The 25,502-nt window shown below is 49.8% G+C and overlaps 1 protein-coding gene across 3 annotated transcripts in view; it reads right to left on the bottom strand.

Annotated features, from left to right (window-relative positions):
* Positions 1-334: 334 nt before the first annotated feature.
* The window catches only part of PPARA (peroxisome proliferator activated receptor alpha), a 67,219-nt gene continuing 42,051 nt past the window's right edge, over positions 335-25,502 (bottom strand). For all 3 annotated transcript variants that reach the window (XM_042993535.1, XM_042993536.1, XM_042993537.1), the window contains 6 exons: positions 24,352-24,587; positions 14,366-14,526; positions 12,573-12,711; positions 11,366-11,568; positions 3,565-4,012; positions 335-669 (listed from right to left, as the gene is read on the bottom strand). In XM_042993535.1, coding sequence (XP_042849469.1) covers positions 422-669; positions 3,565-4,012; positions 11,366-11,568; positions 12,573-12,711; positions 14,366-14,526; positions 24,352-24,559 — 1,407 coding nt within the window. In that variant the 5' untranslated portion in view covers positions 24,560-24,587 and the 3' untranslated portion in view covers positions 335-421. The remainder of the gene's footprint in view (positions 670-3,564; positions 4,013-11,365; positions 11,569-12,572; positions 12,712-14,365; positions 14,527-24,351; positions 24,588-25,502) is intronic.

Here is a 25,502-nt window from a genome sequence, read left to right as displayed (position 1 = left end):
CACAACAGTCAAAAGGTGGGGAAAAGAGGAGGCCGACCACGTCTGTCGAGGTCACCAGTTAATCGGACGGTAAATTGCTAACGCGACGTGAAGAAATCTGCATTGATTAACACCGGGTGAGTCAAGATCAGGCCGCTGCGCGTCACTCCCCTCGACTTGCCAAGAACCGCATCTTAGCTGCTTCTCACCAGCTTTTCAGTACTTGGCATGCTCTGAGAAGTCCTGGTGTAAAAGAAAAGGAGAGAGAGAGAGAGAGACGCGGACTAGGGTTCCGGTTACCTAGAGCTTTCGTCCCGTTCGCTAAGGTGAGAACGGTGGAATTTGTGCAAAGTGGGCACGGCTCCCACTTCTCACGCGGTAGGGCTGTCGCCTCGGAAAGACCCCCGGAGAGCCGCGCGCTTCGCCGTTCGCGTCGCAGCCGTCAGTACATGTCCCGGTAGATTTCCTGCAGCAGCGGGTGCAGGGCGGCATCAGACTCGGTCTTCTTGATGACCTGCACGAGCTGCGCGTGCTCGGTGACCAGCTGCCGGAGGTCTGCCATTTTTTGCAGGAGCTTTGGGAAGAGGAAGATGTTGTCCGGGTGGTTGCTCTGCAGGTGAAGTTTGAGCACGTGCACGATGCCCTCCTGCATTTTTTCAATGTGTCCCACGTTGAGAAGGCCCGGCCGATCTATCCTCGAAAGAGAGAAGAGGTGGTTGGGATCGTCACAGCATTAGCGCCTTGTAGCTATCAGTGTGGGAAAGCAAACCTCCTTATTTTCTGTGACCTTTCTAAATTTTTTTTTTTTTTACATTTATTCATTTTTGAGAGACAGAGCACAAGCGGGGGAGGGGCAGAGAGAGAGAAGGAGACACAGAATCCGAAGCAGGCTCCAGGCTCCCGAGCTGTCAGCACAGAGCCCGACGTGGGGCTGAAACTCACGAGCTGTGAGATCATGACCTGAGCCAAAGTCGGAGGCTCAACCGACTGAGCCGCCCAGGCGCCCCTTGTATGACCTTTCTTTCTTTCTTTTAATTTTTGTAATGTTTATTTATTTTTGAGAGAGAGAGAGAGAGAGCGAGTGAGTGTGTGAGCAGGGGAGGGGCACAGAGAGAGGGGGAGACACAGAATCCAAAACAGGCCCCAGGCTCCAGCTGTTAGCACAGAGCCTGATGCAGGGCTCGAACTCATGGACTATGAGATCATGACCTGAGCCGGAGTCAGATGGTTAACCTACTGAGCCACCCAGGCATCCCTGACCCTTCTTTCTTCTGCCTGCCTTTCGATAATGACTCAGCAGGAAGACAACGTTACTGGGCCTAGTAGGGGCACACAGGACAGATACTTGGCCCTAAATATTTATACGCCCTTAACTCGACCAGCTCCCTCAGAGCGTGGCCCTTTCCTTATGCATTTACCTGATCACCACCGGTCAGGAGAAGAACCCCAGAACATTAGGAGAACTATACATTCTGATGATGATGGAAACAACCAATGCTGCATAAGATGAAATGAAATTCTTCCTGAGTGAAAACTAGATATTCGCTTTCAGGTTTTCCGCCACTATTTCAGGAGTGGTGATTGTTTCGGAGGGGGTTTTACAGTATAGACAGGAGTCTTCCGACGTGATTCAGCCAAATAGGAAGTAGAGTGAGATGTGAGTAGGAGGGCAGACGCCAGCTGGACACGATGCTGCCCAAAGCCAGAGAGGCGAGATCTGAGATCTGCGCGGGAAGGGTCAACACTCACAGCGGGTGCCTTCCCTGGGGTAGTGCAACCTCAGCACCAGACTTCCTGGGCCGCTCTGAGACCACGTGCCCTGCCTTTGCTCCAGAAAGTACCCCGCCCCCACCGCTGTCCCCACAGGCAGTGCTCCCTTGAAAGCCCTGCTCCTTAGCTAGGATTTTTTAAAGGGTTGCTAAGGATGTGGGTGTTTTTATTTTTTTGGTTGTAACACAAATATGATTGTTAACTTTATTTTTTATTTTTTTTTAATGTTTATTTATTTTTTTTGAGAGACACAGAGACAGGATGCGAGTGGGTTAGGGGCAGAGAGAGAGGGAGACACAGGATCCGAAGCAGGCTCCAGGCTCTGAGCTGTCAGCTCAGAGCCCGACATGGGGCCCGAACTCACAGGCCGTGAGATCATGGCCTGAACCAAAGTCAGACGCTCAACTGACTAAGCCACCCAGGCGCCCCTATAATTATTAACTTTTTAGACAGATTTTAAAAAACAAAGGTTTAATGTATCATATAGGTTTAATGGATACCTCACCACTTTTCTGTATATTTAGGCTTGATCTAGGATTGTAATTTCCTTTGGAGCACTGTGGTCACCCTACATATAAATAGTTGTGCATTGCTTCCTTCCAGAGCACTCCATCTCGAGCACCCCAAGGATGGCGGTAGATGACGTACAACCGTTTTGCAACTTTACTCGTTTCGCCAGAGCGCGAGGACTCCCTCCACCTGACTGTGTGCAGATGGATGGCAACAGGGGCAGGCCTCGCGGGGCTGCCGGAGTCTGGGTGGTCGTGGCCAGCCTCAACCCTGCGTGCGAGCGCACCCGGGGGGATGGAAGGGCTTGTGGCAGCGTGAGGGGGCGGTCGCCCCCTCGGTCTCCCCCAAGGCTGGGTAAGGTCAGCCGAGTTTACAGTGCAGGGAGGACCTTCTTATACCAGGACAGGGTTATTTAAAGGAACATGACAGGGAGCCAAGATTCTGGGAGCTGCAGAGCTGGCGAAAGCCCAGATTCCCTTCCGTGGGATCCATGTCCTTGGCAAAGCAAACTGCAATCTGCCAGTTAGCTACTAATGATTTTCACTATGAAACAGGATAAATATACCAACAGTGAGCAAAACTGTGTAACATCTATATGGCACTCTATACAATACTGTTTGTAATATGGACATAATCCTATAATAATAGAATCATATAAGAGTAATATACACCATATAGTATAACATAATTCTAAGATGTATTAGATATGAGACACGTTAGATCAAATTATATTGCCATTATACCTAATATATATTTGATATGATTATAATTAGAAATAGACTTATGTATATAGCATTATAATTATGAATAGGACATGTTTATATAATGTACAAATAGGTATTTGTGTATTTTTTTAATTAAAAAAATTTTTTTTGATGTTTATTTATTTTTGAGACACAGAGAGAGAGAGAGAGAGAGAGAGCGCAAGTGAATGGGAGAAGGGCAGAGAGAGGGAGACACAGAATCTAAAGCAGGCTCCAGGCTCTGAGCCATCAGCACAGAGCCCGATGCGGGGCTCAAACCCACGAACTGCGAGATCATGACCTGAGCTGAAGTTGGACGCTCAACTGACTGAGCCCCCCAGGCGCCCCTACTTATTTGCATATGTTAACGTATGCTGTAATATGACACGATAGGATGTAATTCTCACTTAATTCTTGTAAGGGGTGATGCAGGGGCTCAGATGCCCTCCCACCTGCCAGCACACGCTCCAAGTGCCCGACTCCCGCACGTACCACATTTACGGCTGTTCTTCAGATCGGGAGGCTGCAGGTGACATGGCACCAGGTTAAGTCAACGACTTACCTCCACAGCAAATTATAGCAGCCACAAAAAGGGAAATATCACTGTCGTCCAGTTCCAACGCGTTGAACTTCATCGCAAAGTCAAACTTAGGTTCCATGATATCACAAAATGGTTTCCTTAGGCTCTTTAGGAATTCACGAGTTATAAAACCATTTCCATATGCTACCAGCATCCCATCTTTATTCATCACAGAAGACAGCATCGCAAATATGGCCTCATAAACTCCATATTTCAGCAAAGTGACTTGGTCGTTCAAGTCCAAGTTTGCAAAGCCAGGGATGGACTTGGCGAACTCCGTGAGCTCCGTGACCGTCTCCACGGACGTGCACTGGCAGCAGTGGAAGATGCGGACTTCTGCTTCCTTGTTCTGGATGCCGTTGGCCACCAACTTGGCCACCAGAGTCTTCTCGGCCATGCACAGTGTCTCCATGTCATGTATGACAAAGGGCTGCGAAGAAACACCGGAAAAGGTCAATTAACTGGTGACAGGCAGTCCTCTTCATCATCAATGAATTGATGAACAGCTACGGTCTCCAAATCACCCATGGGGCAGTCTTCATCCTTAACCTCAAAACTAATCGGGGACATGAAGACACACATAGAGAACTAATGATGTAAGTCAGTAAGATAATAATCACTTCCTGACGCTGGGTGGAGATTTCATGGCTAAGACGACAAAGGTCTGATTTGGGCAGGAAAGCTAACAACAGAATGTTCGCAAAGCACTTTTAATATTTTATTAAAAAAATTTTTTTTAATGTTTATTTATTTTTGAGACAGAGAGAGAGCATGAACGGGAGAGGGTCGGAGAGAGAGGGAGACACAGAATCTGAAGCAGCTCCAGGCTCCGAGCTGTCAGCACCGAGCCCGACGCGGGGCTCGAACTCACGGGCCGCGAGATCGTGACCTGAGCCGAAGTCGGACGCCCAATCGACTGAGCCACCCAGGCGCCCCAACACTTTGTAATATTCTCTGAGCTCCTAAACTTCAATAGCTTTTGAATTTTTATCATGGAAGTACAATTGACACACCATGTCACATTGGTTTCAGGTGCGCAACATGGTGGTTCGACAGGTGTACGCGTGATGCCGTGTTCACCACGACGAGCCTCGTTGCCAGACCTTACTACAATATTACTGACTCGAGTCCCTGTGCTGTACTTTTCATCCCCTGGCTTCTTTATTTTATAATGAAACACATGTGCCTCTCAATCACCTGCACCCATTTCGCCCATCCCATAATAGTTCTTAATTTTACCATTTTACGAACTTTGGAGACATCCATCGCTATCTAATACGGCTAAGGGAATAAACTTGACACGTGATATACAGAACTCAGAAAGTTGGCCAAGTTTGCATAGCAATAAGCAAACAAGCGTTGTTAAGTCCTTGCTCTTTGGGGACAGACTGGGAAAAGTCTCCAAGAACCCTCATTTCCCTGTGCATCAGACTGAAATCGGCACTTTAGTGCTCCGTTCTGGAACAAGTGCCAAACCCCCACGGTATGTTGCCATACCATTTGCATCGGAGCCCACTGGTTGTGCCATTTTCTGAGGGGGGAAGAAGAGACGGTTGGCCATATTACTTGAAGCCAGCATGCCCAGAAGGGATTATAATCTGGTGGGGCACAAGAGAACGGATGCACATACGTTTTGTGCTGCTGGCCAAAACGTACACCAGATCTGTGCGCAGAGCAGAAGAAATGGCAGCTTCTACGCGACCTCTGTGATTTATAATGTGTTCTACAGATCAGTAATGAGGCGGGCCGAAGCATTATTTTCAATTCCTCCTGGGATATTTCAATGTAGAACGCATAAGCCGCTCATGATTTTAAGACTCACTCTGCCAATGGGCAAAACACGTCACTGAGATTGCATCTGGACCCTTGGCATGATGTGTTCCCTATTTCTGGGCCCCCAAGAGCATCTGGGGAAACCACAGTGCCAAACCGCCTTCAGGGCGCCTGTGGGGTGCTATTTGTCCCAGAAGCAAGGCAGAGTATTGGAACGATACACGGGAGCGTTTCTGAAAAAACTTTTAAAAATGTTTTATTTATTTTTGAGCGAGCACAAGCAGGGGAGTGGCGGAGAGAGAGAGGGACAGAGGATCTGAAGCGGGCTCCGTGCTGACAGCAGCGAGCCCGATATGGGGCTTGAACTCACGAGTTGCAAGATCCATGACTCAAGCCAAAGTCAGACGCTCAACCGACTGAGCCACCCCCAGGTGCCCCATTTCTGAAATGTTTAAACAAAATCAGAGTTTGCAATACAGCGTTGGACGAAAATATAATTTGATTCTACGTCTGAAGAGCATACTCTAAAAATTCCCTGTGAATGAGCGAAAACATTCGAAATACAAAATTCAGAGCCAAAATTTCCGAATATCTCCAGTTTGATTAAGGAAGACTAAAACTGTTGCTCTCCAAAGATCATAAAAGCCAGATTATCATTGTTTTGAGGAAGTTTGGGGGCAGTTCTGCTTCATGGGAGATTGCTCAGATTTAAGGAATTAACATTCTAGGATGGACTGGAGACATGCTTTTAAAAGAGTTCATGGGGGGTGCCTGGGTGGCTCAGTCAGTTAAGTGTCCGGCTTCGGCTCAGGTCACGATCTCGCGGTTCGTGGGTTCGAGTCCCGCGTCGGGCTCTGTGCTGACAGCTCGGAGCCTGGAGCCTGCTTCCGATCCTGTGCCTCCCTCTTGCTCTGCCCCTCCCCTGCTTGTACTCTGTCTCGCCCAGAAAGAAATCAACATTTAAAATAAATAAAAGGGTACACGGCTTTCCCCTCAGTTCCAGAAAATATACTAGTAGGGCACCTTGGTTACATCACTGGCTTTTTAGAAGTACAACAGCGGGGAGCCTGGGTGGCTCAGTGGGTTAATAGTCTGACTTAATTTCGGCTCAGGTCATGATCTCACAGCTCGTGAGTTCAAGCCCCGTGTCAGGCTCTGTGCTGACAGCTCGGAGCCCAGAGCCTGCTTCGGATTCTGTGTCTCCCTCTCTCTCTGGCCCTCCCCCACTTGCACTCTCTCTCAAAAATAAACATACAAAAAAAAAGTACCTATGGCAGAAATAAAGGTCTTAAAACAAAGTTGTGTGGCCAGAGAAATTTGGGAAACGCTGAGTTGAAGGAAGTTAGGACCTTCCAGAGTCTCTATCGCAACAGGTGTGTGCAGTGACGCTTCGAGAGCAGGGACAGGCAGTAGCTCCCAAAGTACGTGACCAGAGAACATGGGTTTCTTTTTTGATGGTGCATCTCGCAGGACCGGCTACAGAATTGGCGGGCCTCAGGGCAAAATGAAAACGTGGGGCCCCTTGTTAAAAAATGATGAAGAATTTCAAGACAGCAACAGAACATTACATCCCAGCGTGGGGCCCTTCCAGGCACAGGGCCTTCTGAAATGGGATACACGCCCCCGAAACCCGTCCGGGACTGGTTTTATGTGAAACATACTCTCATAAATGGGGATATAACTGGCACAAATATTTCATTTCATTTTTATAAAATCATCACTTGGATTTTAAGGAGGCAGGGCCTCACTAACAGAATTAGGAACCATTTGAATTCAAAACAGGTGCTCATATTAAGAAACCAATGTTTATTAAAGAGAAATTATGTATGCTAACACACTTGATAAACACAGTTGATAGGACCATCTAAAAAAAGCCACGCTGCTTATATATAACTGTGGAATGCGGCTTTTATACTTAAGTTAGAATATGAATGTATCTGCCATCACGGGTGGTCATTTCAAATAAATAAAGCATGCTGTGATGAGTTTAAATAGCGTGAGGCAGAAACCTGCCCAATTTCCCCCCAAATCACTCCCCACTGAGACCAGAAGGTTCTCCTAACTGACATCTATCACTCATGTGCAAACCTGATTGGTATCGTGTGTGTCGATGATGTTACTGACAACAACTGATCTTTACTTACTTAAAAAAAATTTTTTTTTTAATGTTTATTTCTGAGAGAGAGAGAGAGAGAGAGAGAGTGAAAACAGGGGAGGGCAGAGAGAGAGAGGGAGACACAGAATCCGAAGCAGGCTCCAGGCTCTGAGCTGTCAGCACGGAGCCCAACGCGGGGCTCGAACCCACAAGCCGCGAGATCATCGAGCTCAAGTTGGGGGCTCCACCGACTGAGCCACCCAGGTGCCCCAAGAACTCGTCTTTAAATACATTTAAACAGCACTTTCTATGGAAAGTCAGGCAGCACCAGCTTTTAGGAAAAACTTACTTGTGAATTATTGGTGTAATTGCTTTGGATGAAACCATTTAGTAAGCTTCAGTTAGGTTTTACTACACATTTCTAGTAAACAGTATAAAAAGTATGTTTTTCAATCTTAAAGCAACATCCCCTAAAGAGGTGATGCCATTTCAGGATGACACCAGGAGGCCCCTTGTCCCGAAGAATCAGGAACATTGCGAAAAGGGGCGCCTGGGTGGCTCAGTCGGTTGGGCGTTTGACTTCGGCTCAGGTCTCGATCTCACGGTTGGTGAGTTCAAGCTCCACATCGAGCTCGCTCCTGTCAGCGCAGAGCCTGCTTTGGATCCTCTGTCCGCTTCTCTCTGCCCCTCCCGGGCTCATGCTCTCTCTCAAAACTACATAAACATTAAAAAAAAAACAAAACAACTGGGGCGCCTGGGTGGCTCAGTCGGTTAAGCGTCCGACTTTGGCTCAGGTCGCGATTTCACGGTCTGTGAGTTTGAGCTCCGCGTCCGGCTCTGTGCTGACAGCTTGGAGCCTGGAGCCTGCTTCGGATCCTGTGTCTCTCTCTCTCTGTCTGCCCCTCCCCCGCTCATGCTCTGTCTCTCTCAAAATTAAATAAACATTCAAAAAAATTAAACAACAAGTGTTAGAATCCATTCCCAGCCACAGGTCAAAAATTCGTCCCCTTGCTTCATTTAGTCTTCTCAGATAAGACACCTGACTCTGTTACTACAATCCCAGTTTGCATTCAGGCTGGCTGCTACTGACTCATGATTTTGTCTAAAAATTATGTTCCCAGAGGACAAAGATTTTCCATAACTGGTGACATTCAAAGACTCTAAATATAATCCCTGACAATTGTGGGCCACACGGGAATCTTTGAGAGGGAACATCTGAATTAAGAAACTTGTAGCCAGGCCTGGGTGACTCAGTCGGTTAAGCGTTAAGCATCGGACTTCGGCTCAGGTCACAATCTGACCTGACCACAGCTGGTGGGTTCGAGCCCCGTGTCAGGCTCTGTGCTGACAACTTGGAGCCCGGAGCCTGCTTTGGATCCTGTGTCTCCCTCTCTCTCTGCCCCTCCCCCACTCACCCTCTGTCTCTTCAGGGCTGTAAGGCCTCTGAAGCCAGAAGTGAGCTGGAGCGAGGACAGGTGTGTGCACATGTGCAGAGCTGGGGCCTGAGCACTTGGGAGCGGCCCGCATGCGGAGGGCACCCTTGGGAGGGGACAGAGCGCGGAAGGCCCAGACTTCGGCGCTCCTCGCCATCTCATTGCAAGTGGCCTCCTGGAACGTCTCCTTGTGACATTCTTAACACCTCACACATCAACACACGGACTTTTTAGGACACTGTTGAAGAGCACTTCTTTTGGAAGCCAAGTTCGGATGGCACCGATGTTGCCTCTGCACCTCAGCTTGTTCCTGGCACCCGCATATCAGGGGGCAGCAAGGGACGTGACAAGCGAGGACTAGGTAACTGAGGACGCTGCTCGTTTTCTGGCCTCAAGGTTCGGAGATCTCAGGGGCTCAAACCAGCCCTTGTGCGGACGGAAACATTCACTGTCCCTGCCGTCACCCCCCTGCGGATCTTTCCCCAAAGCCATGGAATCTCCATACTTCCTGCAGCCCCCTTCTTCCTCTCAAGACCCTCTCTGCACCCCTCCCCCTTCCCCTCCCACAGCATCCCCCTCCTGGCCCACCCAGCCTCCTAACTGGTTCCAGGTCAGCTATGGGTCTTTGTAGAGGCTGTGTCCTGCACTGGGGGCTCTAAGTCCCAGGAAGTGCCCCATTGGGCTGGTGGGGAGGAGGGGGACGGGGAAGGGCCAAGGCAGAGGGCCTTGGGTGAAGCAGTCCGGCCCTGTGCAGACACCGCGATCACAGGATCACCGGCCATGAGCAGCAGACACCTCCACGCTGCCTTGCAGACCGGTGACCTTGCACTCTGGTTTGGAGGTGGGGGGCAGGGGCAGGCACGCGCCCCCGCCGCGAGCAGTTTGCTGAATTCCCTTTCTCCTGTACGGTGAAGCCCCAGCCCAGACTTCAAGTCTGTTATTTATTTCCTTAAGATGAAAATAGATTCCTCCCAGAGAGGAAATGCCCAGATGGCATCAGCTCGGGCCGAGGGGGCTCCTTCCAAGGGCGTGTGGATCTCGGTGGGAAGGATCTCGGAAAGACACTCCGTGGGAATGAAATTAATATTAAAGAACAGTGTTTGGTTAAGAGTAAAGATGACTTTTAAGTTCCCTTTAAATTCTAAAAACCCAAGCGAGCAAGAGAAGATCTCAAAGAGATCAGAATTGCTGGTGACTCTAATACAGGGTTATTCTAATCATTTCCAAGAGGGAAATTCAAAATTAAAAACTTATTTTATTCTCACCCTTGTGATCCAGAAAGGGTCTCATTTATAAAAGCCTCTGGGGCCTCCCAGCATAGGTGTGGCCTTGCCAATTTAATAGAGTTTGCCTGAGCTGTTCTGAAATGTCTCAGCCTATTTAATGGGAGAATTTCACTGAAGAATTAAAGACTCCGTCAAAGAGAAGGTTGGTTTGTTCATGAAAGTAAGTGGCTTGTGAAATACTTCATTTTCCTGTGACTAAAAATTCCAGCTTGTAATTCCCAATCAGGATTGCTTTCAGCTAGCTACTCATTAGCACAAATTAAACCTGTTTCACCATGCGTGTAGGAAAAAGGCAAAATATCTTCATCAGCCAACCGTGGGCCAGCCCCTCTTTGAAGAGGCCCTGGGATTAGTTCTGTAATGGAGACGGAGGCTGAGCTGACCACGGGGTGGGGGGTTACAGGAGGCAGAGTGAAGGAGGATCCCCAGACACCCGCTCAGTGCTGCGGAAAAGGTCCAGAGAAGACAATAAAATTTCCGTAAACGAATAGCCCTTTCTAAGCCCAGAGATATCCTTGCCTTTTCAATGAAGAAACAGGAGGAGGCCTTGGAGGGGGGGAGGGGAGGGGTGATGGGAAAAGAGGGAGGAGTTTTAGGGGAAGGATAAGTAAGAACGCATGTTGGGGGACACCTGGGTGGCTTAGGAAGTTAAGCATCTGACTCTCGATATCAGTTCAGTTCATGATCTCATGATCTGTGAGCTCGAGCCCCGCATCAGGCTCTGCACGGACAGTACGCATCCTGCTTGGGATTCTCTCTGTCTCTCAAAATAAATGAATAAATAAAAAGAATAAAAAGAACACAGGTTGAATGAAAAGAAAATGCTTTCATTTTCTGGCATAAAATAGAGATTTTTTTTTTTTAATGCACTTAAGAAATGCCCCTAAGCTATTAACCAGATTTGTGTGTGTGTGTGTGTGTGTGTGTGTGTGTGTGTGTGTGTGTGTATTAATCACGCAGTCATTGTAATAACTTGGTTGCCAGGAGCTCTGAGGCGCAGCGAACCCAGGAGTTGCTGTTAAGCTGCCTCTTAGTCTCTGGATGCCTCTATCCGTGGCCTCTCGTTTGCCTTGGGGGTAAACACCACTCTCCCAACATGTAACACCTGTTTCCTCAGCCCCTCCTTGGGACTCTAGCTGACGGGTCGCCAGGGGGACACTTCAGGCTGGATGGCAAACAGCCGCGGGGACACCTACCGGGTTGTTGTTGGCTTTCCCCGCCAGGATGACCCGGGCCTTGACCTTGTTCATGTTGAAGTTCTTGAGGTAGGCCTCGTAAATTCTCTTGGCGAGGGATTTCAGATCCGCCGTTTCAGCATCTTCTGGGTCGTGTTCACATGTGAGAATTTCCGCTTTCAGTTTTGCTTTTTCAGACCTTGGCATCCGTCCGAAACGAATTGCTGGGGGCGGGGGGGGGGAGGGGGAGAAATGGGAATAGGAAGCGAGCAGAAGTGAGCAAGGCGGCCCGTGACAGCTACCGACCGCCGGGCAGAGAGTTCGCGCCGAGGATTCATCCACGAGTGAAAACCCACCCTCCATATCGGCCAAGGTTCTGCTCTGGAGCAAGGAAGATAAAGCTCAACCTTCATAAATCCTGGACTTTAAAAAAAAAAAAAAAAAAAAAAAAAAAAAGGTGAAAAGAAAAGGCCACACCGGGGCGCCTGGGTGGCTCAGTCGGTTGAGCCTCTGACTTCAGCTCAGGTCATGATCTCGCGGTCCGTGGGTTCGAGCCCCACGTCGGGCTCTGTGCTGACAGCTCAGAGCCTGGAGCCCGTTTCAGATTCTGTGTCTCCCTCTCTCTCTGACCCTCCCCTGTTCATGCTGTCTCAAAAATAAATAAATGTTAAAAAAAAAAATTAAAAGAAAAGAAAAGGACACACCATTTACTCATTTCAGCAACAGGACCGGCTGGGGGTTGTTTACTGTCGTCAGGTCCAAAACTGCCCCTTAGTTCAAGGAGACGGACGTGACCGCTAGAACGAGTTCGTCCGGCACCCTCTTTCTTTTTCCAGAAGGGAGACGTGCCACTGCTGGGAACTGGTTATACCTTCACGTCCTCACTGGCACGTTCTAAACTGGCGGCATGATTCCGAATAATGGAATTCAGCGTGGGAAGGTGTCTACAATGGCCCACGCTTCATTCGGATGCTGTGACCATTCTGGCATCCCAGCGGCAATCTCAGACCCCGGTCTTACCGTGTGGAGTTTCTAACGGGGATCGCAGGCACGCTGCGCAAGCTCAGCCACGTGGGACTCTTACTTCCTTAGGCTACTCTGGTTGCAACACGACCTGGGTCCTAACTGTCTTTGCGGCGCATTCGTGGAAAGCGCGGTGCGCTGCGACCCAACGGGGGAGGAAAGCTGGGGAGCGGGCCGGGAGGGCACGCTGGACAACCTTACCTACCGTTATGGGACATCCCAGCCGAAAGGCACTTGTGGAAACGACAGTACTGGCACTTATTTCGATTCTTTTTCTGGATCTTGCAGCTACGGTCACATTTGTCGTACGCCAGCTTTAGTCGGATCGTCCTCCGGAAGAAGCCCTGAGGGGTTGAGACACAGTCGATCAGCGACCGCGGGCCGCGGCCAAGTCGGTGTCACTGCCTTACTCGTGCTCCTTGTTGCTCATTTATTGTCCTTTGCAAGCGAACTAGAATTCGTGGAACGGTTCTAAAAAGTCTGACATAATTGGGACAAACTGAGAATCGCAAATGTCATTACGCCTAAGATGCCACACGACAAAACGTGGCAAAGTGCAAAGCAGCTTCCGAACGTCCTCCCCTGGTTTGGGGAGACGCAAGCGAGGTCTCCCAGGGCTACTCGGCCCTGCCCCGGGTCGGACAAGCGTCACCCCTCCCTGTCCCACCCACACCCTTACTGGGGACTAAGCACTTCCTAGGCATTTTAGAAGAGAGTATTAACTCCTTGCAAGACAGCAATTCCCATCGACCACAATAAAAGGGAGGCAACTGTTTGTAAACAGTTGTCTTGCCTTACAGAAGCATCTTAAGCTCTCCCCAGTAAGAGAAAACGTCACTATTTAGCCCATAAAAAAAAAATGAAACGAAAGGAACGTAGGTGCGGCCCCGCAGAAGAGGCCACCCTGCAACCAGCTTTGTCACAGGCACGTGGTCAGGAGGCTTGTGAAGGAGTCTGTGTATTTGCTTCGGTTCTTGTTCTCTCTGCTTCCCACTCCTTCCTACGTCTTCCTGATGGGGCTGGTCCGGGGGCCCGCAGGAGGGGGGGCAGCAATTTCTTGGGGAACAGGAGGGGAGGCTGGTGCCTTCACTCAGTTGGTCGTCTGGGTCCGTGCAGCGGGATGGCCGGAGGAGGCACAGGGTCACGCGGGGGGCTGAAGACAGAATTCTAACCGTCGTCGGGAGGCAGAGCCGGCCCCGCTCACGCAGCCCTTTTTCTCCCTGCGACGCAGGCCTCCAAGGCCGCCCCAGGTTCGGGTGCTGCGACAGCGTCTCAAGGAGGCAGGTCGCACCTGCACCGGTAAAGGCCGCGGCATCTTCAGGAGTCAGTAAGCTATCTCCGTGCGCGCAGGGGAAGGAGATTTCTGCCTGTAACCGGACGCTGAGATTGTCGCGTACACGAAACCCCAGAGCTGAGAACACATACATCGTCGTAAAGGCACGATGTGGCGTCCGGCCACCTCCGATGGCCGTGAGGACCCCTGCCCCCCCGGCCTGCTGAGGACTGAAAGAGCGAGTGGGCCCCCTGGCCCCGGACTCAAATAAAGGGATCCCTCTTACTGTTTATTTTCTTTCAAACGTGTCTCTTCAACTTCCTAACGAGTACGGTCCAGCAATCTGCCCCAGACCCTCTGAACGGAGAAGCTAATCTCTTACGTGGGTCTGTTTCTTATCTCTGTCTTCTGGCAGATCTTTTTAGTAGTGATGAAAATCTGCGTAAAACATAAAAGGAACCAGGGGCGCCTGGGTGGCCCAGTTGGTTAAGCATCCGACTCCTGATTTTGGCTCACGTCATGCTCTCGCGGTTCGTGAGTTCGAGCCCCACGTCCGGCTCTGCACTGACAGCGTGGAGCCTGCTTGGGATTCTCTGTCTCTGTTTCTCTCTGCCCCTCCCCTGCTCTCTCGCTCTCTCAAAATAAATTAAATAAGTAAGTAAGTAAAAGGAACCACACGCGGCCCCTGGAGCAGGGTCCGTCCCCTCCGCCAGGGGCCACCGTACCTTGCAGCCTTCACACGCGTGAACTCCGTAATGGTAGCCTGAGGCTTTGTCCCCACAGATTCTACATTCAATGTTCAGGGCTACACTGGAAGGTTCATCAGCACTGCCTGGAGCCACGGGACAAGTGACCGACGAGGGACTCGAAGCCGGTGAGAGGGTGTCTGAGAACAGAGGAGGGAAGACTCATGAACACTGCAGACGCATCATCGATGTCTAAACCAGGTTTCCAAGGGCACGACTGCTCGTGAGGTGTTCAGTGAGGAGCCCCCGTCCTGGGCTGGCCCACCCCCGCCCGTGCCCCTGCTGTTACCGCTGCAGCGTCCCCGAACCCGCCGCTGGGCCGTCCCCGGTTCTGGACCCCAACACGCCCAGCGGCCTCCCCACCCACACCGGGCGCGGCCCACACGCGAGTTGTTACTTTGCTTCCCTCCAGCGCTTTACTGTAAACGCCGTAAATCACACCAGAATAAAGGATGAAAGTCCATGTGGGCAAGACCAAAAGCAAAATCCATGAAAGACTTAAAAAAAAAAAAAAAAAAAGTTGGACTTTCTTATAGTTAAAAACTTCTTTCTGCTCTCCAAAAGACACTGCCAGGAAAACGAAAAGACGAACCACAGATGTGGAGAAAACATTTGCAAAGCACACATCTAATAAAAGATTTGGATCCGAAGCACACAGAGGAGTGTTAAAACTCAACAGTAAGAAAAACCAACGACTCAATTGAAAAACGGGGAGAAGATCTGCACAGACACCTCCCTGAAGAAGGTACAGAGGTAGCAATGAAGCCCGTGCAAAGATGCTCCGTGTCCCTGGCCGCTGGGAAACTGTGAATTAGAACAAGCGGACGTCGCCCTGCACCTGTGAGACTGGCTCAAACGAAAACAAGACGAAACAGAAGAGTTGACAACACTCAGTGCTGGCGAAGATGGGGAACAACGGGAACACTCATTCGTGGCTGTTGGTACGAAGACGAGTGGCTGGGGTCGGGGGTTGGGGGGGGGGCTTGAGCAGGTGAGGCAGGTCTTTTGGAAACGGTAAAACAGTCGATGCGAAAATGTAGTGACGACGTGACGCTGTGCGTTTGTCAAAGCCCACGGAACGTTGCAGTACAGGGCGAGCCTTAACGTGTGCAAATAAATAAAAAATATTTAGGAGGCTGGGGGACTGTGGGGTGACACACAGAACGGGACAAAGTCATCTCACTGTGTTACATGTGTACGAAACGGCCTCCCTGAAGGAGGCGTGGAGAAGACATGACCCTAGGAACCCTGGAAACCAGTGGCGTCTATGGGACGGAAGGCAAAGGAGCTGTGTGCAAGCAAGGCGCATCGGCGGATAAAGTGGCCCCCACAGGGGTACGGCCCGCCACCCTGGTGCCGCCATCGTGTAGACAGAGGTGGACAATGAACTGGAGGGATGGTGGTGTGGGCGCCAGGCCTCTCACTGCTGGAGCGTGCCCTTGCAGATCAGCTGGGAGGGGTGAGACCGACCCCCGTGGCGGTGGCTTAGACCCCTGCCGATCAGCTGGGAGGGGTGAGACCGACCCCCGTGGCGGTGGCTTAGACCCTTGCCGATCAGCTGGGAGGCATGAGACCGACTCCCGTGGTGGTGGCTGAGACCCTTGCAGATCAGCTGGGAGGCGTGAGACCGACCCCCATGGCGGTGGCTGAGACCCTTGCAGATCAGCTGGGAGGGGTGAGACCGACCCCCGTGGCGGTGGCTTAGAGCTGCCAGCATCAGTGTGAGCTCCTGCTTAACAGAGATCCAGATGGCTACGTACAGAAATATTTATAGACGTGCGTGTACACACGGGTTAGCATGTGCACGTATCTCTTTGTTCCCCCTGCTAAGAGAACCAAAAGGAAAAGACGCTCCAGCAGCGACCTGAAATGACAGAGGAGACGGCATCCAGGACTCTGATAAGGCTGCATAGAGTTCCGTGACCACCATTCACGACGCAAGTGTCAGAATTCGTAGGCCATCAGGTAAAGTACTCAAAAGGGTTTGGGCTCAGTATCGCGGCACACTTACCTGCAGACTCCACACCGTTATGGTTCCATCTAACACAAGACCTGAAAGGTCAAACCTTTTCCAAGTAAGGTAACTGCATCCCAGAACAAAACTCAGAAATATTTACGGGGATACAAAAATATCCATCGTGAACTAAGTTCACAATGGATGGCATCCAATTAAAAAATTAAAAAATACACGGGGCCCCTGGGTGGCTCCGTCGGTTAAGCGTCCGACTTCGGCTCAGGTCATGATCTCGCGGTTCGTGAGTTCGAGCCCCGCGCTGGGCTCTGTGCTGACAGCTCAGAGCTTGCTTCAGATCCTCTGTCCCCCTTGCTCTTTGCCCCTCCCCCGCTCATGCCCTCTGTCTCTTTCTCAAAAATATATAAACATTAAAAAAAATTAAGAATACGTAGGGGCGCCTGGGTGGCTCAGTTGGTTGAGCATCCGACTTCGGCTCAGGTCATGATCTCACGGTTCGTGGGTTCGAGCCCCGTGTCGGGCTCTGTGCTGACAGCTCAGAGCCTGGAGCCTGCTTCCGATTCTGTGCCTCCCTCTCTCTCTGCCCCTCCCCTGCTCATGCTCTGTCTCTCTCTCTGTCTCAAAAATAAATAAAACATTAAAAAAAAAAAAAGAATATGTAAAGAAGCAGAAAGATATGACCCACGATGAGGAGAAAAATCAATGAACTTAAACTGACCCCAAAGTAACAAAGATGATAGAAATTTATGAGTGTATCCTAAGTGTTTAAGGAGCTGAATGAAAGACTGGATGTGTTAGGTAGAGACTGGTCATGCCAGTAAGTCTACACTAACTGATGTGAAAAATACACTGGATGGGATCAGGGCCAGATTAGACACTGTAGAAGAAGAGATTAGTGAACTTGAAGACCCAGTAAAGAAACTATCCAGAATGAAACACAGAAATATGACCAAAAACTTTTGCTTCGTGTGGGAAATCTACCAAGCACTTAAGAAAGAGTATCAATTGTACAGGGATATACAGAAAACGGAGAATAGGGCGGACTTCCCAGCTCATTCTATGAGGCCAGCATTAATCTGATACAAAAACCAGATAAAGATTTTGCAAAAAAAACTAGAGCCAATATCCTTCATGAAGACGGATGCAAAAATTCTTAACAAAAATTTAAGAAGTTAAGTCCAATAATGTGTAAAGAGGACAATACGTGATGACCAAGTACGATTTATTGTGGTAATGTGAAGGTGACTTAACCTTTGAAAATCAAACAGTATAATTCGCCCTATCAATCAGTCATAAAGATAAGTCATTTGACCATCTTACCGGATACAGGGAAAACATTTGCCAAAATCTAACTTCAATTTCGGATAAAAATTCACAGAAAACTAGGATGAGAAGGGGAATTTCCTCGATCTAAGAAAGGGCATCTATGAAAAATGATGGTCATCATCATACTTAGTGGTGAGAGACTGAGATCAGGAACAAGGCAGGGGTGTCCCCCCACTTAATTCAACATTGTACTGGGGGTTCTAACCAGTGTAATAAGGCAAGAAAATGAAATAAAGGCATCTAGCTTAAAAAAGGAGAAGTGGGGTGCCTGAGTGCCTCAGTCGGTTGTGTCCAACTCTTGATTTCAGCTCAGAACTTGATCTCAGGGTCATGAGTTTGAGCCTCACGCTGGGCTCTACGCTGGGCATGAAGCCTATTAACAAAAAAAAAAAGGAAGAAGTACAACTCTTTATGTACAGATGACGTAACTATCTGTGCATAACATCCTAAGACCTTATAAAATATGAAACACTTAGCAATAAATCTGACAAAAACTGTGAAAGATCTGTGCACTAAAAACTAGAAAACAATGAAGAATGAATCTAATGGGGGCAGTAAGTCCGTGGCTCCAAAGGCTTCGTGTTGTTATGATGTCAGTTCTCCCCACATGGACCTTTTGGTTCAAGGCAATCCCAATCAAAATCTTAGCAGGCTTGTTGGGTAGACATTGAAAAACTGATTCTGGAATTAACAGAATACCCAAAGCACCTTTAGCAAAGAAGAAAAAATTTGGAGAACTTAACGCTACTTGACTCCAGGCCTTACTATAAAACTATAGTGGCCAGGAATTAATGGCATTGGTATCAAATGAGAGAAACAGATCAGTGAAACTGAACAGAGGGTCCGGAAATAGACCCAGGCAGGTAAGGTCAATTGCTTTTTGACAAAGATATAAAGGCCATTTAGTGGAGACAGCAGTCTTTCTGACAAAGTGTGCTAGAACTTTACAATGCAAAAGAGAGAGAGAGAGAGAGAAGAAGTGAGTTTTGATCTACGTATGAAGATTAACTCAATAGATCCGGTACGTCAATGTAAAACCCAAACAACAGAAAACGTGTAGAAGAAAGTGACTTCGGGCCAGGCAAATATTTCTTAAACATGACACAGAAGGCATGATCCATGCAAGAAAAAACACTGATGAATCGCATTTCCTCTAAATCAAGGACTTCTGGGTTTTGAAAAACACTGTTAGGAGAGAGAAAAGACAAGCCACGGACTAGGAGAAAATATTTATACGTCACATATCTGATGAAGATACTTGCATCCAGAAGAGAGGAATAGCTCTCGGCAGTCAAGAGCAAGGACACCACTCGGTTTAAAACAGGCAAAAGATCTGAACAGAAATGTCACCGAAGAAGACGTGTACGTAGAAGAGGTACAGACTTGGTAAACCAGCCGTGGGGACGGAAAGTACGGCACAGGAAACACGGCCCATACGATCACGATAACGCTGCGTGGCGGCAGATGGTGACGACACTTGCCGTGGTGAGCGCTCTGTAACGCACAGATTATCGTGTGGAAAATTCACTGTGTTGTGCACCTGAAACGAACATTGTACATCCACTACACTTCAGTAAAACTTTTTTAAAAAGAAGATATCTGGCAAAAGATTCTCAGCATCACATACCGTTACACGCCCGTTGGAATGGGAAAAAACCCAGAAGACTGACCACAACCACAGTTGGTGACGGCGTGCTGGGGCTGGAGCTCTCACACACGCTGGTGGGAGCGTGAAATGGTATCACGTTCTGGAAAAGATTTTGGCAGTTTCCTTCCTTTTGTTTTCATTAAAAAAAATTTTTTTTTAAACCTTTATTTATTTTTGAGAGACAGAGTGCGAGCGGGGGAGGGACAGAGAGAGAGGGAGACACAGAGTCCGAGGCAGGCTCCGGGCTCCCAGCCGTCAGCACAGAGCCTGACGTGGGGCTTGAACCCACACACCGCGAGACCGTGACCTGAGCCGAAGTCGGACGCTTAACCGACTGAGCCACGCCAGTGCCCCGATTTTGGCAGTTTCTTAAAAGCTACGCAAACATCCACCTTATGTCCCAGCCATTTGCTCCCAGGTGTCTACCCGGGAGAAGTGAAGGCACATGTCCACACAGAGACTGGTACACGGCTTGATCTCTGGCAGCCAATACCTAGAAGCGACTCCAATGTTCATCGGCGGGTACCCGGAGAAGCAAACAGGAGCAGAGCCGCACAACAGACAGAAAGACGGAACTCGTGCAGAAGAAGCTCCAGATAATTCTGCTGAGCGAAAGAAGTCAGACTGAAAAGAGAACATACTGTATTCTTCCTGTTTTTTTTTTTCAGTTTATTTATTTATTTTGAGAGAGAGACAGAGAGAGCAGGGGAGGGGCAGAGAGAGAAAGAGAGAGAATCCCAAGCAGGCCCCATGCTGTCAGCACAGCCCCGACATGGGGCTCGATGCCACCAACTGTGAGATCGTGACCTGAGCTGAAATCACGAGGAGGATGCTTCACTGACTGAGCCACTCAGGTGTCCCTGTATTATTCTTTTTATATAAAATTCTAGGAGACACAAACAGATATATAATGACAGGCAGACCGGGTGTTGCTCAGGGGAGGGGAAGGAAACCGAGGGTGGAGAAGAGGGTTTATAAAAGGGCACAAGTAAATTTGGGGTTGATGGATTGGGTCACTATTTTGATTGTGGTGACGGTTTCACACTTAAAATGTGTGTGTGTGGGGGGGCGCCTGGGTGGCTCAGTCAGTTGAGCATCCGACTTCGGCTCGGGTCATTATCTCGCGGTCCATGAGTTCGAGCCCCGCGTCGGGCTCTGTGCTGACAGCTAGGAGCCCGGAGATGCTTGGGATTCCGTGTCTCCCTCTCTCTCTGCCCCTCCCCTGCTCGGGCTCTGTCTCTCTCTCTCAAAAATAAAACATTAAAAAAACTTTTTAAACGTGTGTGTGTGTACGTATACACATCAAGTGGTACACTTTAAATATGTGCAGTTTGTGGAATGCCAGTCAAGTCGCTAAGAAAAATCGAGGCGAGAAAGATAGATCAGGCTGCACCAGCCGCCTCGCCCGTCTGGTCTCCTGGGTGTAACAAGTGAAGCGAATACATTACGGTTTACGTAATTTCGCACCATCACCCAAGAGATGGAAAATCTAATTTACAAATGAGGGATAATCTTATCCCTCAAAGTAGCCAGTGACACGAGCACGGGGAAACCAGTAAGAAGTATGAGGTGATTCCAAATGACCGAAAGGATCACCAGTCAGGGGCCGGAGGGGCTACGAGTGGCGGACCACACGCCCACCGCGGGGAAGCCTGGTGGTGCAGAGGCAGGGGCGTGTGCCCATCGGTGTGCTCACTTTTGCTAAGGTCCCCCTCCTGTTTTGGTCACGAAGTTCCTTGGAATTGGTCGGAGGCCAGCGTGGAACTCTCTCCCCCCAAACCGTTGCCCCTTACTTTCTTTAGACGGGACGTGCGCGGCAGCCCGTGGAGCTGGGTCAAACGTGGCTTCCCACGAAGCGTATGGACCACGAGGCTAGTTGGCGTGACGTTTCCAGGTCTTACCTGTGTCCCAGCTTTCAGACGGCGTGTAGCTCCTGACAACGACCCGAAAGACGTTAGTTTTAGAAAAGCTACCTTGACCTAAACTGGAAGAATGTGACTTCAGATTCCTTCTGTTGGAGGGTGAGGACTTGGGAAGAGAAAGCCCAGGCCGAGCGGCCGCTGTGTGGCCTCTGCCTTCCCGGAGAAAGCGGGAGGGTGTCTGAACGCTCTTCGTGTCCACGGCTAGAACAGAACTTTCCGGGGGCTTTACCATGACATGTCCGCCCCGCTCACGCAAGTTCCTTATTTCAGAAGGACCTCGAGACTGTGTCTGACCTGAAGGAAGGCGTATCCTCGAATCCTTTCATTATAAGAGGGACTGTATGTTTTCCAAAGAAGGGGGAAGAAACCACTTCCTTTAAGAAAAGAGACAAATTGACACAGAGAAATCTCGAATCCGGAAGAAAACCGATTTCTGACAGTCAACGTAATCACAAATAGCGCACAAAAACACCTCGGCGTGCGGCGTGTCTATGATGTGGAGAAGAAAGGACCCATTTTGAGGGGTGGAGAGCTGGGTGTTGAGCCCAGGTTTTCTCCTACTCTGGGCTTGTAACCTCCAGCACGTCCCAAAGTCCCGGGGTCTGCCTCCTTTCCTCTTCCCTTAAATAAACATAACGACGAACTCAAACACGGCTCTTGGGATTCAGGGAGATAAGGCCCATGCGGTGGCCAACCGGTGCTGGGTAGCTGGGCTGTCACCGTCCCTGACCCCGGCACGGGTTGGCCACAAGACTCGGCAAGGCGGGCCTACAACACAGAGGCTCTTCCTTGCTCCCTCCCTCACTGTTTCTGGAAGCGGCCATCACCCGGGACACTCTCTCTGGGACACGTCATGGGAAAAGCAGCCAAGACTTGAACCGTTTATAAAGGTCTGTTGGGGTCACTACAGAGGCTGCTCGGTCACGAAGGCCGCAGAGTCCTTTAACGCATCATCTTCACAGGGTGTCGCACGGATCGCACAATCCCTGAGTTACGAGGTCGAGAGCAGGGCGTCAAAAGGGATGTCCGTACAAACAACGTGGCTGTGGAGCCAGCTGGGGAGCACGGGGTCAAGTCTCGGCGCGGCCTCTTTCCAGCTGTGTGACCGGGCCACATTACCTAATTCCCGCGGGTTCGTTTCCACTTGGAAAGCGGCAACCATCCGGGGTTTTCGCAAGGATTACGCGAGCCTCTGCACCAGCTGCCTTTTTTGCCTCCTGCCAGGGATGCTCCTTCCCGCTGCTTTTATTTTCCTTTAAAGTACTTCAAACATATAGGAAAATATAGAGTATAACACCCACCGCCCAGATTTCCAAACTGTGACGCTTTCTCACACGGCTTCACGTCTCTGTTGAAAGTACCACCTGCAAGGGCTGAATTCCCCACGGAGCTCCCCCCCCACCGCCCCCGTCTCTTTCTCGGCCGGAGACCCTTCCCTCCGCCCCCGCCCCCCTCTCTTCTCTCGGTGGGTGATCGACACAGTAAAGCTGGAGCCAGCTTTCCGAGGTGCGCGTCCGAACCCACCTACCCCACGCGGCACTCTCTGGTGCTGGAGGTTTTACGGGAATTGAATCCTGCTGAAGATATCCTTCAGCATATTTTCACTCAGTGCCACTTTTTACATGGGTTCATGTTGACACAAGCGGAGCGAATTCATTCCTTGAAGTTACCATAGAGCGTTCCGCTGCAGGGAACGCGCACGATTTCTCTGCTTTCCTTGTTTCCTGTTCGTCCCCGTCACATGCACCGTCGCACTGCACGTACCATGAACCATGGTTGCCGGGCACACCCCCATTCACGTCTCCTATTTATTTCTTTTTAATTTTTTTTTAATGTTTATTTTTTTTGAGAGAGAGAGAGAGAGAGAGAGAGAGAGACAAAGACAGAGTGCGAGTGGGGGAGGGGCAGAGAGAGAGGGAGACACAGAATCCGAAGCAGGTGCCGGGCTCCGAGCTGTCGGCACAGAGTCCGACACGGAGGGCGGACCCACAGACCGTGAGATCATGACCTTCAGTCGGGCGCTTAACCGACTGAGCCACCCGGGCGCCCCATTCACATCTCCCTTTGAACAATGTCTGTCCCCGGTGGGCCTGCTGGGTTGAGAGTGCATCCGCTTTGCACAACTCTCTCTGTACAGGTTTTATCAGCGCACGCTGTTCAGCACAGCATGAACTCTCCCTTCCCACCGTCACTAAAGTCAGTGCAATCGTCACGAAAACCATCTTCCCGGAGCAGGAATGAGTGAGAAGGCAGTAGGGAGAAACGTGCTCCGGGTTCAGGACTCATATAGGGGGCCACGCAGGGGAAAGGACGCAGAGACCTTTCGTGGACGCTGCCATGGAGAACATTCTCCCTCGGTTCCCCGGAGGGCCCTGGTATCCCACGCTCAGAGCCGACAACCACACGTACCCCTGTTGCCAACCACTAGCTGGGCCGACCCCGGTCCAGCCTGGTCAGTCCCGACCAGACTGACCACATGCCAGGAAGCGTGTGGAGTCAGGTGCACCCCAGACGGAGCCTTTTCGAATCGAGGGCACGGTTTACGCCACGTTACCCTGGGCTCACTTAAGTGCTGTCTGGAAGGATGAACCGTTTTACGTCTTCTTCCTTCCCAGTGATCCCAGAGGTTACCCGAGTGGCCCCCGTGTTTTATTTCTTTGTTTCTGCCTTGCTGGCACTCGATGTAGTTCGTAATGCAATGTAGAATTTAGGGAGATGGCTCGTATACGTCTCCAGATTTTAAAAAACCATCATTTTTATTAGAATAGGAGCCTCTGCTTTAAAGAAATAAGAAGTCAGAATTTTTTTAGAAATGTGGCTGACTGCCTTAACTGAGTTTCAAGTATTATTTGACGCACGTATGGCTTTTAAAAGAAGTGTACCGTGAGACACACGGCACAGCAGGCCCAGGGGAATGGGCTATGCTTTATCATGTCTAAAGGGTTTGCTGCACAGAGATGCGACCTCTTTTCCAGCTAGAGAGAACAATTTCCTCGGCAGGAAAAAAGAAAAAAAGAAAAAACACAAAAAAACCAAAACCAAAACACGAAACCAAAACGTTTTCTAAACAAAGCTTTTAAGGCTACAGCACACTCACCTGTAATAACAGATCCGTCTGATCCTGGGCCACTTCCTAAATACTGGTATTCTGTAAAGCTAAAGCTTCCGGAACTGTCCTCCCCAATGGATTGAGAAATCTCTTGGATGTTTCCCATTTCTTGTAGGAATTCTTCAGATAATGGGCTTTCCAGATCATCAGCCTCGAGGGGGGAGAGGGGGCAAATCGGGCTTTCTGTGTCCACCATCTTGCTTAGATGGTTCCGGAAACGCAACCTGGGAAGACAGAGAAGTAACTCGTGAACCGTGGATATAGAAGAACACTGGTTTGGGGCGCCTGGGTGGCTCGGTCGGTTAAGCGTCTGACTTTGGCTCAGGTCATGATCTCACGGTCCGTGAGTTCGAGCCCCGCGTCGGGCTCTGTGCTGACGGCTCAGAGCCTGGAGCCTGCTTCCGATTCTGTGTCTCCCTCTCTCTCTGACCCTCCCCCATTCATGCTCTGTCTCTCCCTGTCTCAGAAATAAATAAATGTTAAAAAAAATTTTAGGGGCGCCTGGGTGGCTCAGTCGGTTAAGCGTCTGACTTCGGCTCAGGTCATGATCTCACAGTCCGTGAGTTCGAGCCCCGCGTCGGGCTCTGTGCTGACAGCTCAGAGCCTGGAGCCTGCTTCCGATTCTGTGTCTCCCTCTCTCTCACCCTCCCCCATTCATGCTCTGTCTCTCTCTGTCTCAAAAATAAACGTTAAAAAAAAAAAAATTAAAAAAAAAAAAAAAGAACACTGGTTTTCCTCCGATGAAAGCGTCATACCTGAACTTATAACCTGAGGAGGAACGTTGCTAACCACCTTTTCTCAGCATGCCTTTAGAAAAGCACGCTAAGGAAATGAAAATCTTTAAACACAAACTGTGTAAGGACACAAAGCCGATCCTGGTAGAATCACTCACCTGCTACTGAGTCTACACGCTGTGCTCAGCGCAATCTACTATATCCGAGCTGGACAGAAATAGCAGTGGACAGAATCCCCGCTTTCCTGAACACCGCGTTTGGTGGGGACACCGACAGTTAACAAATAAACAAATACACAGGTGGACTGTCCGATCCTGGTCCGACGGCTCATCGGATGGGGAGCGGATGCTGCCTTACACGGGACGCTGCCTTGCAGATTTGGGGATAACGGGGTCTGAGAGGGGG

The sequence above is a fragment of the Panthera tigris genome, chromosome B4 (genome assembly GCF_018350195.1).
Source record: "Panthera tigris isolate Pti1 chromosome B4, P.tigris_Pti1_mat1.1, whole genome shotgun sequence".
Lineage (NCBI taxonomy): Eukaryota > Metazoa > Chordata > Mammalia > Carnivora > Felidae > Panthera > Panthera tigris.
The sequence above is the reverse complement of the archived record's forward strand: the minus strand, read 5'-3'. Positions and strand labels throughout refer to the sequence as shown.